Raw genomic sequence first — 18,312 nt, 5'->3', positions numbered from 1 at the left:
TTCCTGAGGAATATCCAACTGATGGACTATGTGCAGAAACACATCTCTGTGAAGCATCCATTTGTCAGCCTGTGTTTTGGACCTGCTCAAAAGTCTGTCACTAGATTGGTCTCTGAAGGAATATACACTACATGAAGATTTAACTAATAGAGAGCGAGATCCCAAGCCTGAAGAGACAACTTTCAGAAAAGGTAAGACTTGGTCTCCCCCTGCTTGTTGACATAACACATCACTGTGGTGTCGTCCATGTCAACATTCAGAGGGACTGAAGACGGCATGGGGTAAAAAGCCTGAAGAGCCAGAATGAGGGCTCTCATTACTCTGATATTAATATGATCTGACTTTTGAAGGGTGGCAAAGACCTTGAACTCTCAAGTGACCACAGAAAGCCCCCCACTCCATGTCTGAAGCAGTGATGAACAGTTCTTGAGAAGGAACCAGAGGGTGAAAAGACAGGCCTGGGTTGAGGGTAAGTTACTGAATCTACCACTCAAGTTCCTACTTCAGACAGAGAAGGAGAGGAACTGTGAAATCCAGGGTGTATGCTGACGCCAAACTGACTTGAGGTACCACTGAAACTTCTGCATGTGCAGTCCGGCAAACAGGGAGCACTGGAATAGAACAGGCCATGAATCCCAGGGCTCAAAGACACTCTCTTATGGAACAGCAGAAACAGGAAGAAGAGATTAAAATAAAGCTGTCAGGGCCAGAACTTTTGCAGGTGGAAGGCAGGCCAACACTGCCACTGTCTGAATACTGCAATGCAGATACAATCCTCAGAAGGAGTCAAGACAGACTTTTGGAAGTTGATAGTGAAACCCAGACTTTGAAGGGGAGATATGGAGAACTCCAGATCCTGTAACAGAGACAACTGTGAGAAGGTCCTTGAAGTAACAGGTCATCTAAATAAGGAATATATCTGAATGCTTTGGAGCCTGCAAAAGGCAATTACAGAAATTAGGCATTTTGTGAATACCCTTGGGGTAGTAGAGAGGGCAAAGCAGAGAACTGAAAATATGAAGAAACAGGGAGGCATAAAAACTTCCTGGAAAGAGGGTAAATACGAATTTAGGAGTTGGGTACTTACCATAATTTGGTATCTGTGTTGTCCAGTTTTATTATTCCTCACGACAGGGTCTTAGGATCAGATATCGGATCTGATCCGGGCATTCCAAAGACTGCTGCTTTAAATCTCGAGCTCCTCCCACTCTCACAATGCCCTACACCAGCCCTAACTCTTCAGATCGAGTTTAACCCAAAGCATGAAAGGAAAAAATAAACACTATACAAAAACATATGTATATACAGATCAATCTCATCCCAGGCTGGGGCTCAGACTATAAAGGTTACAGAGCTCTAGTTCCTCCAGGCATCTCTAGACTTTTCTGGAAGGGGGAAGGTTGGGGGGGAGGATGTGAGGAATAATGAAATTGGACAGCACAAACACCAAGTTATGGTAAGTGCTTAACTCCTAAATCTGATGTTGTCCACTTCACTATTCCTCACGACAGGGTCAGAGTTCCCAGCTACTGAATTCCTGGGCGGCCCTTATGGAAGGATATGCCTGAGCACCACGGAAATGAAGGATGCTCTGTTCCTGGAAACTATATCCAACTTGTAATGTGAGACAAAAGTCTGTGATTTTGACCAGGTTGCTGCAGCACAGATTTCATCAACTGAGTTTCTAGTGGAGAACGCAGAAGAAGTTGACATTGAGCTCTCGGTGAACCTTTTTCAAGGAGTAAACTGTTGATATACAATTTGCAATCCATTTAGCCAAGGTTACTTTTGAAACTGCTTGGCCTAATCTATTAGGTGAAAAAGATACAAATAATTTTTCAGACTTTCTATGTTCCTTTGTCCTGTGAAGACAGAAATGCAACTGTCTATGAACATCGAGTAAGTGAAGCATATATTTACCCTTACTGGAATGATTAGGGAAAAGATTGGAAGATGAATGGACTGATTTAGGTTTGCTTCCATGCCCACTTTAGGCAAAAAGGAGGGGTTTGTCCTGAGAGAAAGTCTGTCTTTGAAAAATGTAATATATGGTGGTAATTCCGATAATACACTCTTGGCCGAAGTAATGGCCACAAGAAAAATAATCTTCCAGGATGGAAATTGTATGTCACAGGAACTAGCCAGTTCAAAAGGTTTAAGTAAGACCTTGCAGGACCAATGTCAGATCCCAAGGAGGGGAAGGATCTTTAATTGGGGGTCAGAGTAGAAAAAAGTCCCTTCATAATGGCTTAACACAGTCTGGATGCTGAAATGGGAGTCAGTCCATAAAAACATCTGAATTAATTGTGGAATGAAAATTAGCAATGGCTGTCAGTTGGAAGTTAACTGTAGAAAAACTGACTCGGTCTTGAAAAAGAGAACACAGAAAAAGAATAATAGGTGAGATGGGAACCATAAAGGGATGAATATCCTGTTTCAATACCCAAAATGAAAATCTCTTCCATTTGCTATTGTACACTTTTTTGGAAGGGAGTTTCCGAGAAGCAAAAAAGGATCTCCTGTATCAGGGAGGCCAGCATGGACTTTCTTAAAATCATTGGAGGTGGAGAAACCAAGTGGTTAGTCTTAGGGACTTGATGTTGGGGGATGGAGTTTGGATGGGTGGGAAATCAGATCCAGTCTGGGATCCAATATCCATGGTGGATCTTTGGCATGAGACTGAAGGACAGTGAACTATATTTGATGAGGCCAGAAAGGGGCAATGAAGATTGGAGTTCTCTTTAACCTGCTGGCTTTCAGAAGAACCTTTGGAATGAATGGAATCAGGGGATAGGCATATAGGAGTCCTGGAGACCAATCATGATACAGAGTATCCCTTGGTGACTCCCCCTTTGGGGGGATCAGAGCGAAGTACATGCTGCATTTGGCATTCAGGGGAGATGCAAAGAGGTCGCAGCAAGGTTGACCCCACTGCCAGAGGATTTGATTCACTACTGACAGATTTGGGGATCCCTTGTGTGGAGTCAGAATAAATCTGCTGAGCCTGAATGCTAGAACATTGGTATCTCCATGAATGTGAGTTGCAATAAGAAAGCAGTTTGAAGAAATTGCCCATTCCTACACTCTCATGGCCACTCTGCATAAAGGATAAGACTAGGTTCACCCCTGTTTGTTGATATACCAGACTACTGACATGTTGTCTGAATGAATTGCTATTGTTACTAGAGGCAAGCAGCCAGTCTTGGAAGGCTTGCAATATCAGAAGGACTGCTCTCATCTATACAGCATTTCTGTGCAATTTGGTCACTGTTGGGTACCACATGCCTTTGACCAATTTTCCTTCAAAATGCCTCTCCCCACCCCAACAAGGAAACATCTGTGGTCACTGTGGCTACAGATGGGTGGAAGGGAAAAAAGTCTGCTGAGATACAGGTCATCTGACAGAAGCCATCATTGGAGATGATGCCAGCATACAGAGGTCAACTTGATGGGAGTGTGTAAAGGATGATGCAGGAGAGACCACTGAACCCCCCCACTGTCCACTGAACTACTCTCATGAAGAATCCTGCCAATGGAACTAGGAGTATAGCAGTTAACATGGAACCTAGAGCTCGTAGAACATACCTTGTTGGGGGTGTGGGCGTATCCAGTAGGACTTGAACTTGTTGCCTCAGGATGACACGGTGTGAAAGCAAGCATGCTATTTGACTGAGTTTGTTCAGTTGCATCCCTACAAACTCTATCGTCTGCACAGGGGTGTCATTTTGACTTCGCCATTTTTGTTATTCCCAAATGCCTAAAAACATGTAACATGTACTGGGTGGAAAGAATCAGTCAGTGCCTCGATGGCACTGTCAGCAGCCAATCATCTAAATACAGAAACACCTGGAATCCTTGCAGTCTCAGGTGAGCTGCCAATAGTGACATACATTTGGTAAACATCTGGGGGGCTGTGGTGTGTCTGAAGGGTACTGCTCTGAAATAGTAATGATTGGCTCCCAGCCGGAAGCACGGATATCTCCTGCAACATCTATCAATCTTTACATGATAGTACACATCCTGGAGATCTACTGAACGCATCCAATCACCCTGGTGCAGCAATGGCAAAATGGATTGAACTGTCACCATGCAGAACTCTGACTTCATGACATATAAATTAAGTTTGCTCAGGTCCAATATGGGCCTTAGGTCCCCTGTCTTTTGGCACCAAGAGAAGCATAAATAAGTTCCACATATTTATTTGGTTGGGACCTGTTGGACGACTTTTTTCTAGAAGTTTTTGAACTTCTTATAAGGCCTGCTCCCCTCTGACTGGGGGGAGCATGGGGAAGATTCTTTCCAGAAGGTGTGTGGGGGGGGGGGTGTAGTAGTCTCTGGAAATTATGTTTAGTATCCAGGAATCATTTGTCAGTTTTGTCCACGTGTCTGGGTGCAACAAAAGTCTGCCCCTGACTGCCTCCTGAGTAGGACAGCCAGGCAGTGATTCAGAAGCACTGACAGTACTTGTCAGAGTTTGGTCACTGTTGGGGACCACAGGACCTTTGACCAATTTTCCTTCAAAATGCCTCTCCCCACCCCAACTGAAGCCCTGATTTTGCAGAACCCCTCTACCCCTAGGGCGATGTCTGTTATTAAATCCTCGCCCTTTGCCTCTGGAAGAGGAATCTTAATTCGTGTTCGGGAAAGAACTCTGAGATTTTCTGAACCACATTTTCTTCCCGCTACACTGGTTCCTTGAAAAAAGGAAAAGAAAACTTGATACCAATAGCAGAAAGTGTTTTCTCTCTTGCTCAATGCAGATGAGTGTTTCCTTAACCAATGGTCCAAATAAGGAAGACCCATCGAAGGCAGCATTGGTGAAAGATGCTATAAATGGTTCAGCAAACCCGCAAAGTGCTGCAACAAGGTGCGTCTCCTAAGGGCTATGCCTGACCCAGCTGCTCGACAGGTCCCTTCCGCAGCACTGGAAATCAACCTCATCAAAGAATTGGACAGTGAAGCAAGAGTTGGCAGTTGGGGAGACACCTTGGTGAGGTCGTCCTCTGACATCCACTCTGAGAGATACTTGGTGAATTCCTTGACCAAGTCCTTCTGAAGACAAGTGAAGTGTGCCAAGTAGTTAAGCACTATCAGCACTAAGGTTGCTGAGGCGTGAATGCTCTTCCCGGATCTATCCAGCACCCGAGACTCCTTGTTTGGGGGGTGGACAGAGGAGCTCTGTTCTGCTAGCTCCTTCTTGGTGGCCACTAACACTATAACAGCATCCACTGGAATACCATGCTCCAATGACGTCAGTCCACTGGAGGACTGAGAAACTTGGTGTGTTTGGGGATAGGATCTATGGTGTCTGGCACCTCCCAAGCATGGCGGGAGACTAGAACTATACCCTTATCCTCTGGTGGGGTGACCCAGAAGGTAGATGGGCCCATCCCGAATGCCTCCATAAACATCAATTCCTCAGAAGGAGGAGTTTGGGAAGACCATCCACTCTTTCATTTCAGGATTTCAAAGATATCTCCGAAGGAGATGTCGTCGAGTGGAGACTGAAGGGATCCTTCTCCCTTATGGAAATCAGTATCCCCAGTCAAGGACTGCTTTTTGTAGAGCCATAAGATAAGGATACTTTGCATTTTGTTTCTTCTTCACCTTCTTCGTTATTCTTCTTAGGTTATTTTTTCAAACCTCTCAGAAAAACTGCCTTTTTCAGCAGTTTAGTTCCAAGAAACCTGTTTGCCTGAAAGCAGGTTTTCTTAAATTTAACAGGCAGTAACAGTTGCTGAATTTCAGTAATATCTGATATGCAGCCATGAAAGGGGGCGAGGGGTAACTTCTTAACTTAATGTTATTTTATTAATCTACCCCTAAATAGTACAATCTCAAAGTTCAGATCCAACGTTTCGTGATTAAGTGGACGTGTGAGGAAAGACTTTCTTTCCAATTTGAAGGAGCACTCTCCGTCCACTTTTATGGTGTACATTTGTTTGTGAGCCCTAGCTTCCATCCCCAAAATGTGTAACACAATCTCTCTTAATGTGGCACTAACGTCCAAAATGTGAAAAACTAACTAGCAAATTTAGTTAGGGAGCTCAAAGCAAAGTATTAACTATTTCATATTTATTCCAGTTGGGGTGATGCATGAATATGAAAATAAAAAATAAAATAAATGGCTCAGGGTGCAGAGAGGTACAGAACAACAAGACCAACTGAAAAAAGAGAAACTGCATCAAACTTGCACAACCACAACATTTATTAGCAAAGAAATAAAAGGTAAAATAACGTTAGCGCTTTCACGACTGCTCCTGTCGCTTCATCAGACAAACTAAACATCTATCCATCCAGTTTATATCACGTCAGCTATCAGCTGATACACAGAATAGGAATCAGATGTTTCAATTATATAATTAAGACAAACTAATACTGTAAGTAAAAAGTGCTATAGTAGAATATGTATAAAAAAGTTATCTAAAAGCAGTCCATAGATGTGCATTAACAGAAGTATACATGAGAAGCATCTCTAAAATACATATGTAGAAAAACTTATATACAATATATATATATATATATATATATATATATATATATATATATATATATATATATATATATATATATAAAGAAAGAATATATTGTATAAAAACATATATGCAGGGAGAACTCACATTGAAAAAAATCTCTCTAAAACATACTACTATATAAAAGTGACCTCATAAAAAAGTTCATAAAAAAAAATATTAGAGCATAAAAAACTTCATAAAAGGCTCATATCATATAAGGCTCATAAAAGTACATATTACAGCATAGAGAGGCACATAAGTATATAAAAAAAACTATCTATATGTATGAGAAAATGCATATTATGCATATATAAATAGCTGTAAAAATACTTAATGCCTAAGACGGTGAGACTTCAAAAAAGGTTTTAAAGATGTTGTACTATTAAGACCAGGATATCTCTTGGCATTCAATGAGAGGATCCATTTTTGTTCAATGCTTTCAGTTAAATTTTCTATGTCACCCCCTTTTACACTAAGGTGAACAACTTGAATAACAAGAAACTTAAAATAATGTGTGCAATCTGTTTCCTTGATATGTGTAGCCAGGGCATTATTGTCTTTACAGTTGTTCATGTCCCTAATGTGTTCAAGGATCCTGTCCTAGAACATTCTATTAGTTTTACCTACATAGAATACAAAACATTTCTGACAGAAAAAAAATAAACAACAGTCATTGTTCTACAATCAGCATAGCCATGACTTGTGATTGTAAATAGCCGCACAGGGCGTGTGAAATTACTATTTCTATAGAGATGTTGGCATGCAGAACACCATCTGCATGGAAAGGTGCCAGTCCACATGGACCGGATAGGTCTATTTATGTCAATCTTGTTACAAAGATGGTGTTTCAAAGACTTATTTCTAAATGAAAAGGATGGAATGTTACCTATCCTGTCCATGAGTCCTGGCACCTCATGTAGTATATGCCAATGTCTTTTAATGATGGAAGTATATTCATTCACATCATCTGAATGCTGAAAAACTACTCTAAACCTGTTATTTATCAAAGCTGAATCATGTTGGTCATCATTCTGTGTGGCATCCATCAAATATGGTTTACACCTGTTGTCCCTTTGTGTCCAGGCCTCAAGTATAGTGGTCTCAATCTCTTCCCTCAAGTAACCTCTATCTAGAAAATCTAGCTTTACATTTCCAAGTGCTACTCTTGCTTCATCGTCTTCATTATGTAATCTTAAAACTTTTTATACTTGTCCCTTCAGGACATTTTACGCAATATGTCTCGGGTGCATACTAGTTCTGTGCAGCAGGGTATTTCTCCTCCTAGGTTTCCTATATATACTACTGCTAAGCTTATTCAGTTCAGATTTCCTAACTATCACATCCAGAGAATTAATCTCAGTTGCGGAGTGTTAATAGGTAAATCTTAAAAAATCAGTAGTAGTATGCAAATAGTTCACAAAATCAGTTAATTCACTTATAGTATCCCTCCACAACATAAAGATGTCGTCCACAAATCGGACGTACCATAAAATGTTTCCAATGAAGGGATTAACATCTGACAATAGAGAGAGAGCTGTTCCCAACACACAAAAGCCACGTTGGCGTAGCTATTAGCACAAGCAGTGCCCATAGCCACGCCAACCTTCTGAAGATAAAACTCATTTTCAAACACAAATACATTATTTTCTAAAATAATCTCTAATAGACTGCAAATAAGTTGAATCTTAACATTTTCATAACATCTGTTCATAGTAAGAAAGTCCCTGATCATGTTAATGCCCCATGTATTTGGTATTTATGTAAATAGTGATTTGATATCCATGGTAACAAAAATATATTCACTCTCAAATGTCATTATTCTATTATGTAGCCTTTCTAGGAACATTTTTGTGTGTCTCAGAATAGTATGGCATCCATCTAATATTGTGTGGAGGTTACCGCCACAGAAATGGAGAGTGATTCAGTACACCACCCCGCACCTGAGACTGTTGATCTCATAAGTGGCACTTCAATGTTTTTATGTATTTTCGGGAGACCATAGATTCTTGGGACAACTGGGTTGCTGGTGTTGAAATACTTAAATAAATGTTCATCTATTAAGTTTGTCATCAACAAATCAAAAATCAAAAAAGATACTTTTCTATCACTGCATTTACAAGTTTAGTAAAACACTGATAGGTATCAGTGTCTTGTAGTAGAATTCTCATCTGTCTCAGATATAACATCTTATCTAGTATTACTATGCCTCCACCCTTATCTGCTTGTTTAATTTCGATGGAGTGCATGTTTTTCAATTCACGGAAAGCAATGCTCTCACAACTAGACATGTTATGAAAACTATTTTGCGTCTTTTCTACTTGCAATTGTCTAAAACTAGTTTCACAAACATTAATAAAAAAATGCATTCCCGGGTGAATACCTGGGACAAAAGTACTTGGTTTATTATATCGTAAAATATCAACATTATTATGTCCCTCTTTGTCAGAAAACATATTTTTAAGGATAAACTCCTGCCAAGGAGACTAAGGTCCTTAAACATTTTAACGGGGTCGGCCCATTTGGCAGGGATAAAAGATAAGTCTTTATTCAGTAGTCTAATTTGTTATTTACTTAAAATTATTGAAGAGATATTTACAACCAAACCTGTATTCAAGTCCGCCTTCTCTTCAGCTGTTGTGCTGTAGGTTCCAAACTTTGTTGTTTCTGTATCTTCCCTTGTCACGTTATGCTCCTTGATCGTGCTTTGAAAGGTAATAGATTTCTCAATGTGAAATCTCCCTTGGCGTTCAAATCTAAAAAAACACTGTTGGTCGAACTATTTTCTTCTCAATGTCGAACTTGTGGAGTCACTAGTACATTATTTAAGGAATATGCATTATTGCCAGCTTCGTTTAGGCGCTTATTTCGTTGTTCATGTTTATTATTAATTTTAAGTCCTGTAGCGGTGTTATCAGAAGACGCCACTATTGTAGTTTGTTCTATACCCAACTTCCGTAAAATGGACGTAGCATCAGAGCTGCCAGACGTGGTAGCTGATTGGGTATCATGATGGTTAAAGTTCTTTTGAACTACAGACCTTATTCGTTCCCTGGGCCAGGAAAAGACATTGTTGTTTTCAAAATCATGTTTATCTCGCTGCAACTTCTTTAATTTAGTTTGCTGGAGTCTTCTTTCATAGGAGGTGATATTTTCCTTGCAGCTGATCCATCTTACCAATGAAATATCAGGCGAAAAACTGTTGGAAATTTTCTTTTCCAGCATGATGATATCAGCTTTAAGCTCATCTTCCATAAGTAAAAAGAAGTCAATCAGTAGTTCTACATATTTAGAACTAAATTGTAGATTCAGTTGCTGCCATTTACGAAGTAGCACGGGATAGGTCTCTCCATAGCTAGGCATATTTAAAATTCTCAATCCTCGAGGAATAATCTTATGTTCAAGAGATGCCTGCAAATGCAGGCGTTGTCACTGTAATATTTTGCACTTATACATCTTGTTTTCAAGGTCCCTATAATGTTTCAAAAATTGAGGTACCTGAATGCTAGTGGAGAGATCTACAAGAGCTACTAATGATCATTTCCTACGAATCTTGGATGTACAGGATAATCCACTACTTGACATGGATCATGATCATGATGGATGCCACACAGAATGATGACCAACATGATTCAACTTCGATAAGTAACAGGTTTAGAGTAGTTTTGCAGTATTTAAGTGATGTGAATGAATATACTTCCATCCATACCTCTCAACCTGGAAACATCAAATATCTGGACAAAGGCCCATGAAAAATAGGTACAAATCTGTACGCTGATTAACATATAATTTGCATACATCATTTTGTAACCCCACCCACTTCAGTGGAATTGTGGGATACCAAATTTCAAATGCAAACTGAACAGACAACCAAGGACGGCAAATGGATAACAAGTTCAAATTTACTAGGTATCTCAGCGAAAGAGGTTATTCTCAGGACTGCAACATCCACCCCCTTTAATAGTAAAACACAGTATAATATCAGAAATCCCACAGTCTTCAGCATCAAAAGCAAGCATTCTACGGTCTACCTGTTGTGCTACTAACAACAAACAAACAGACTACTTGGCATAAGCAGCACTAAACGTCTCTCCCCTGAAGAACTATGCAGCACAAGAAATCTGGAAAAAGCCAACATTTTTTGGGAGGGGGGCAATGACCCAAAACAAGGAGCACAATTTAAACATTGCTTGTATGACCTCAGAAAAGTTGCTAGAATACAAAACATTTTAACATGCCTTTCAAGAAAGATAGGAAGACTGAAACTTAAATGGATATAATTATTTAGTGAATTCAGGTCTCTCGTCTCACTGATTTACCAGAAAGACACAAATTTTAAGAGGAACAGTCCCTTACCTTCAATAAAAAGGCGCACACCCCTACCTTCAATAAGAAAGCACACACACACACCTACCTTCAATAAGAAAGCACGCACATCTACCTTCAATTAGAAAGTACAAATACTCCCACCTTCTACAAGAAAGCACACTTAAGCAATTAAGAACAAGCACACTTAAATGCAGACTGCTGTTTCAATAGGAAAAGCAAATTAAGAACACACACACAATCGTCCCTACCTTCAATAAGAAAGCACAAACACCCCCACCTTCAATAATGCACATCCCCTCATACCTTCAATAAGAAAGCACAATTAAAGAAAGAAAAGCAAATTAAGAACAAGCACACTTAAATGCAAATGCAGACTGCCGTTTCAATAAGAAAAGCAAATTAAGAACTAAGTACTCAACCCCCATACCTTCAGGGTGAAAAGAATGTGAAGCCGACATATTGGTACAGATGGGCGAAGCATAGTTGCAGGGAATAGAAATGCCAGGTAAAACAATAAAATGTAGAATCGTTGCTTAGAAATGCTTACACAGATGTTTTAAAAGGATGATCATGCTCTTCAGTAAGAAAGCACAGTAGCACACTTAAAGAAAGAAAAGCAAAAACAACACCAGGAACAGTGAATGCCAACTAAATAATGTAAAAAACAAAATCTATCACTGTAAAACCACCAAAGCTCACTTCTAAACAAACGAATCACTTGGACCGACTTAAAAAAAATTCAGTGTTTAATAATAAAATCTCCAGGTTTAGCGCTTTCATCTACAACTTCTTCTGAAGTAGACCTCTTCTTCTGAAGTGTTGTAGATGAAAGCGCTAAACCTGGAGATTTTATTATTAAAAAATGAATTTTTTTTAAGTCAGTCCAAGTGATTTGTTTGTTTAGAAGTCAGCTGTGATGGTTTTACGTGAAAGAAAGAAAAGCAAGTTAAGAACAAGTACACAAATGCAAATGCATACTGCGGTTTCAAAGTTTCAATAAAAAAAAGCAAATTAAGAACTAATTACTTGCAGTCACAGAGCAATGTTGGCATTTCCATTTCAAAAGCCAGTCTTCTGCTCCATTTTACGTTCTTACACACTTTACAAGTGCAATCTTTACCAAATTACAACTGGATAGATGGTTTCTTAATTCTTATCTGCCGTTGCAAAACCAGAAAGCTACCTTAAGCTGCTCAACCCACTTAGGCGCGCATGTTGGATTTCAAACAAGTGTTTTATTGCTCAGTCACTGTCAGTCACAAACGTATCTACATATGTCAGTCAGCTGCTGACCTGTATCTATGCTGAGACGAGCACAATTTGGGCAATAATTGATAATTTGAAGCAAGAGAGAGTGAGCACGATTTCTAGCTGGAACATAGCAGACATACAATAAAATACACTGCTTACTGTCTAAGCACAAAATTATGCATTCAGATGTGCCTCTAATCTCAAATGACTTGACAGTAGAAATGAGTCGTCAGTAGAATGCCACGATATTTAAAAGACTGCTGCAAAAATACGTTTGATACATGTTGCTGGATAACATGTGTAACGTGTCTGAGGCTGAGTCTGAGCTTAAATTATTGCAGACTTACCACTGCTCTTGATTCTCAACATTTCTCATGTTATATCCACCAGGCACCAGCAAATATAAATCTCTAAAAGGTCAGGCTGACTCAGGCACAAAAACAATAAGACAGAAAGAAGGGAAACAGTTATGATCCCTTTGTTTTACACTCAGTCTTTAACAGACTTTTTACCCCATTACACTATGTAAAGAAAAAGTACGGGATATGCAACTGTAACTGTGTGAGACAGACTGCAGTCTCTCTCTCTCTCTTGTTCGTTACTCGTAATATAAAATTAAATAAAATAATATGCAAAAAAAAATATTTTCTTTTACGTTGCCTTGAACTACTCGTGATCATTGAGAAATAGAATGAGAACCGACTGAGAGGTCATTCATCTTGATTGATGGTGCTAATTGGATGCAGCTTAATGCAGGCAGCATATAAATAATAATAATAATAATCGATTTAGTCTAGGGGACGAGACGGGGGCTAGGGGTGTAGTACCATACTGTACGTGTTTTGTATGTGTGTGTGCGTGATGATGTACGATATAATGTACTTATTTGACTGAAAGAATGTTGATGATGATTGGTGCTGACTTTATTTGTGTGTTTGTTGGTGTGTGAGTAAATTCATTTGTTGTGCATGTGTGTCAGTGTGTATGAAGCTTGATGAATGGTGACTGACTTAGTGACTTTAGTGTTGCAGATTGACATGACAGCAGTAGCAGCAGCACTAGGCAAGCCTAGCAGTCTAGCAGTAGTGGCCCAGCACCAGCCTCCTTACTCATCAGCTGAGCTGAAATCCGACAGGCTGGCAGGCTACTCACATAGCTGATGCCAGAGCGCACGCCTCCACGCGATGACGTCATTATCAAAAATACGAAAAATAAAAAAATTTTAAAAAAAGCCTAGAAAATCGGAAATTAAGGGTGCCACTCTGGAATCGTGGCACCCCATTACTTAGACCCCAAAACCCAGTAAAAACCGAGAAATTCGGGACGGTTGGGAAGTATGCTTCCATCATTAAAAGGCAATGGCATATACTACATGAGATGGCAGGACTCATGGACAAGATAGGAAACATTCCATCCTTTTCATTTAGAAATAAGTCTTTGAAACACCATCTTTGTAACAAGATTGACATAAACAGACCTATCCGGTCCATGCGGACTGGCACCTTTCCATGCAGACGATGTTCTGCATGCCAACATCTCTATAGAAATAGTACTTTCACACACCCCGTGTGACAATTTACAATGTGACAATTTACAATCACAAGTCATGGCTATGCTGATTGTAGAACAATGAATGTGTTTATTTTTCTTTCTGTCAGAAATGTTTTGTATTCTATGTAGGTAAAACTAATAGAATATTCAAGGACAGGATCTTTCAACACATTAGGGACATTAACAACTGTAAAGACAATAATGCCCTGGCTACACATATCAAGGAAACAGATTGCACACATTATTTTAAGTTTTTTGTTATTCAAGTTGTCCACCTTAGTGTAAGAGGGGGTAACAGAGAAAATTTAACTGAAAGCATTGAACAAAAATGGATCCTCTCATTGAATGCCGAGAGATATCCTGGTCTTAAAAGTATAACATCTTTAAAACCTTTTTTGAAGCCTCGCCGACTTAGGCGTTAAGTATTTTTACAGCTATTTATATATGCATAATATGCATTTTTTCATACATATATATATATATATATATATATATATATATTTTTACATACTTCTTATGTGCCTCTCTATGCTTTAATATGTATTTTTATGAGCCTTTTATGAAGTTTTTTATGCTCAAATATGTTTTTTATGAACTTTTTTATGAGGTCACTTTTATACAGTAGTATGTTTTAGAGAGATGTTTTCAATGCGAGTTCTCCCTGCATATATGTTTTTATGCAATATATATATATATATATATATACATAGATTTTATATATATATATATATATATATATATATATATATATATATATTTTATATATATATATATATATATATATATATATATATATATATATATATATAATTTGTATATACGTTTTTCTACATATGTATTTTAGAGATGCTTCTCATATATACTTCTATTAATGCACATCTATGGACTGCTTTTAGATAACTTTTTTATACATATTCTACTATTGCACTTTTTATTTATAGTATTAGTTTGTCTTAATTATATAATCGAAACATCTGATTCCTATTCTGAGTATCAGCTGATAGCTGATGTGATACAAACTGGATGAATAGATGTTTAGTTTGACGAAGCGACAGGAGCAGTTGTGAAAGCGCTAATGTTATTTTACCTTTATTTCTTTGCTAATAAACGTTGTGGTTGTGCAAGTTTGGTGCAGTTTCTCTTTTTTCAGCTGCATGAATATGACTCAATAATGTTTACTATGGATATTTGTTAAAGAAAAATCTTTACAATAAATCAGTCAACCCCTTCAAGGTGGAACAGCATAGAACATAGAATTTACAGGACTGAAAATGAGGAACATTGCTCATTATGATGTACAACTGACGAATGTGTGTGTCTGCGTACTGTATTTGTTTCAGCAAAGTGAAATTCAGTAACAGATACCTCATTTAAAGGTCTTAAATCTTCTAATTTTAGGTAACATATCAAAATTATATATTACCTCTGTCATTCCTAAAATAACGCTCCAAATGATAATCCTTAAGAGCAGCTTGTCTGACAGAAACATTTGCTATTCTGTACAGTGATTTTATTACACAATTTTAAAAAACTCAACAACTGAAACAGAACAATTATTTACTCTCAAACAAAACAAAAGCATGAAAAATATCTAATGAATGAATGATAATTTGCAAAAATGACCTGAAAACAATTTGAGAATAGTAAATATAGCAATTGATATGTTTTCAAGAGGTAAGATCAACTAAAGATGACATTAGCAAACATTACTGCTATACAATGTTCCATGCCAACCAACATGCTGAAAAAATATATCACATGAAGGTCTGATATTTGATGAGTACTGCCTATTGAGTGTACAGCCTCCTGACAAAAGATCTTGAAAGACACTATGTAGCTAAGACCACCAAGGCTATGAAATTTAAGTACCACTACTTGGTTAGCACACAGAGGGCTGGGAAACTTGAATACTCTTGGCTTCCCCACTTAGGCAAAAAAAAAAAAAGAATGTGGAAAGATGTCAAAGAATTGTGAAATAACTGTGCTGCAAGCATCAATCCATATGCAGACTTGCTACAGAGAAGGAAACCACAATAATGCAAAACAGCTGCCATCCAACTATCCCTATTTGCAAATCACTGAACACATAGGAGAAGCTTATGTTGAACACTCACAGAAAATTCCATCTTTTTAGTCCAGTTATAGCACAAATTATATGGCAAGCAAAGTGCAATAACTCTGGACAGAGGGACCCTACCTTGTTGATCAGGATCTGCATTCCTGGAAACAATGGCACTAATTGCTGGGAAGGTGATGCTTGACATAGCTGCCACAGCTCCTGCAGCCCACATCATCCTGTGAAAAATATTTAAAGAAAAAATTTTAAACAATCAATATAAGTAAATAAGCATCTTCTTTTCAAAACTTGTTCATACTGCAAATAAGTGAACATTCCAGACAGTATCGTCATTACTAAATATGAAGTCAAAGGTCACCTTTCTAAAAACTTGTGTTGTATGCCTAGAAATCATACCGAGGCCACATAAATTCACAGGCTGACCAAAATGATAGGTATGATATGCCTGGATGTAACACAATCACATTACACAATGTCAAGATGGGGAGGGGTCCAGGATGAAAGAAACATGACATGGCCAACCCAGCCTATCTGTCTGACTAAACAGTGCAGTGGTTATTTTACTGCATGGAGAGAAGCGTCTGGAAGGGCACACATTCCCAGCTACTCTTCTGCTGGGCTGCAGAATCTGCAGTGTTTGCTACTGTGATCACCCTTGGCAAACTGCAACAGAAGGCTTCCAAACTTTATGAGTACACTAATGTTTTGAGTGCAAAGTTCAGTATCATGGCATCAAGGTATGCCATGCCACTCCTGTGAAAACCACTGTACCAAACCACTGTCTTCACAACCTCAAATGCATAGACTTCTTGGACTTTCTGGCCAGGCTAACAACTAACTGTAGTTTCCTGATTAGATTACTACGTATTTCACAAAACTTCCCAACTTCAGCAACAAGGTGGAAAAAGCAGCATCATAGTTTGGATGTGGTGAAGGGGGCAACTTCCCTAACCACAAGCTGTTAATGGGCACAATCAAGACCACATAACAGTTGTCAATTGGTGCCAGCGGCTCTGTGGTTGAGTCACTGGCTAGGTGCAAGTACAGTATCAGTAAGCCATACTAATCATAGGTTCATAGGTTCATAGGTTTATACTAGGCTATCTGCCCTAAGGCATTTATAAGCCTAGCCCAAATTTTTGTGGCTTACGCCACCCCTTATATGAAAAAATACTGTGCCCATTAGTTTGTTGTGCCTCTGTCCAGCAGTGACACAGAGATGATTCAGGGGTAAACCTCGATCTCCCATCCACAGGTCTAGATTTCTCTTGAACAGAGTCAGCGAGGTGCTCTGCCTCACATGGACCGGGATTTTATTCCACAGCATAGGGAGTCTCTGAGTGATAAATCTATCCCTCCAGCACATCCTATTTATATCCGTGCTAAGGTTTAAGTCGCTTGCTCTAGTGGTTTTGGTGGATTTGGATTTTTTGAGGTGGAGCATGTCCATTAATTCCGGGTGGGACATGGCCTTGTATGTCAGGCACATGTCACCTCTGAGCAGACTGTATGCGACTGAATAGAGCTGGAGTTTCTTCAATCTGGCAGCATATGACAGATTTTGGAGTCCCTTTATCCTTTTGGTGAGGAACTTTTGGGGTCTCTCCAATTGCTGCAGATGTCGGGTGAGATACATCCCGAATGGGGCATTGTACTCGATCATTGGTCTGATAAGTGAAGAGTACAGGAACAATGACCTCACTAGATCTGGATGTGAATCCCTTCATGATCAGGTGGGCAATGTAGAAGGTCTTTCTAACCACTTTAGCAACGTGAGTGTCAAAAGAAAGGCCACTGTCAACCTGGGTCCCCAGGTCCCTGATAACCTCTTCTGTGCTTAGTGGATTGCCACCTATATGGTAGCTTGGGGTTACCTTGTTTTTCCCGAAGGGTATGACTATACATTTTTGGCGTTTAACTTCAGGCCATGGCTCTGGCACCAGCTATCTGTTTCCGTGAGTCCCTTCTGAAGGATATCCGTGTCCGATGCACTTTCCACTATGGCGTCCAGTTTGCAGTCGTCTGCAAACTTTGTCAGCCAAAGTCCTCCCATGTTGGCCTGTACTTCTGAGAAGTAGATGCCAAACAATAGGGGCCAAGGACCGAGCCCTGTGGGACACCACTTGTGACCAGCTTGGAGTCTGACACAGCGCCAGCAACTCTAACCCTGTGGGTTCTGTCCTTAAGCCAGTTTGCAACCCATCTTGTGACATATGGGTTTACATTTAAGCTGGTAAGTTTTTCTACAATACCGAGTGGGGTATTGTGTCGAAGCCTTTGCAAGGTCAAGGTAGGCTGTATGGACTGCCTTTCCCTCATCAATGGCCTTGGTGACTGTTTCGAAGAAGTCGACCAAGTTCAAAAGGCATGATCTTCCCTTGACAAAGCCAAACTGGGTCGGGTCCAATGTCTGCAAGTCCCCTATATCTTTGTTTATGAGCTCCATTATGATCCTCTCCATAGCTTTGCAGACTAGACTTGTTAAGCTTATGGGGCAGTAATTACCAGGGTCCATAGAGGCGCTGCCTTTGTGGAGTGGGACCACAGTTGCCGTACGCCACTCCTTGGGCACGTATCCTGTGGTAAGGCTGA

At 39.4% G+C, this 18,312-nt stretch overlaps 1 protein-coding gene across 2 annotated transcripts in view; it reads right to left on the bottom strand.

The window, feature by feature from the left end:
- LOC122787281 (hippocampus abundant transcript 1 protein-like) overlaps positions 1-18,312 on the bottom strand; it is an 880,512-nt gene that overhangs the window by 107,748 nt on the left and 754,452 nt on the right. For both annotated transcript variants that reach the window (XM_044053901.1, XM_044053902.1), the window contains exon 10: positions 15,841-15,938. In XM_044053901.1, coding sequence (XP_043909836.1) covers positions 15,841-15,938 — 98 coding nt within the window. The remainder of the gene's footprint in view (positions 1-15,840; positions 15,939-18,312) is intronic.

Source organism: Protopterus annectens, chromosome 13.part0 (assembly GCF_019279795.1).
Source record: "Protopterus annectens isolate FY-2018-M chromosome 13.part0, PAN1.0, whole genome shotgun sequence".
NCBI classification, from domain to species: domain Eukaryota; kingdom Metazoa; phylum Chordata; order Ceratodontiformes; family Protopteridae; genus Protopterus; species Protopterus annectens.
Note: the sequence above shows the minus strand (reverse complement) of the source record. Positions and strands in the feature narration are given on the sequence as shown.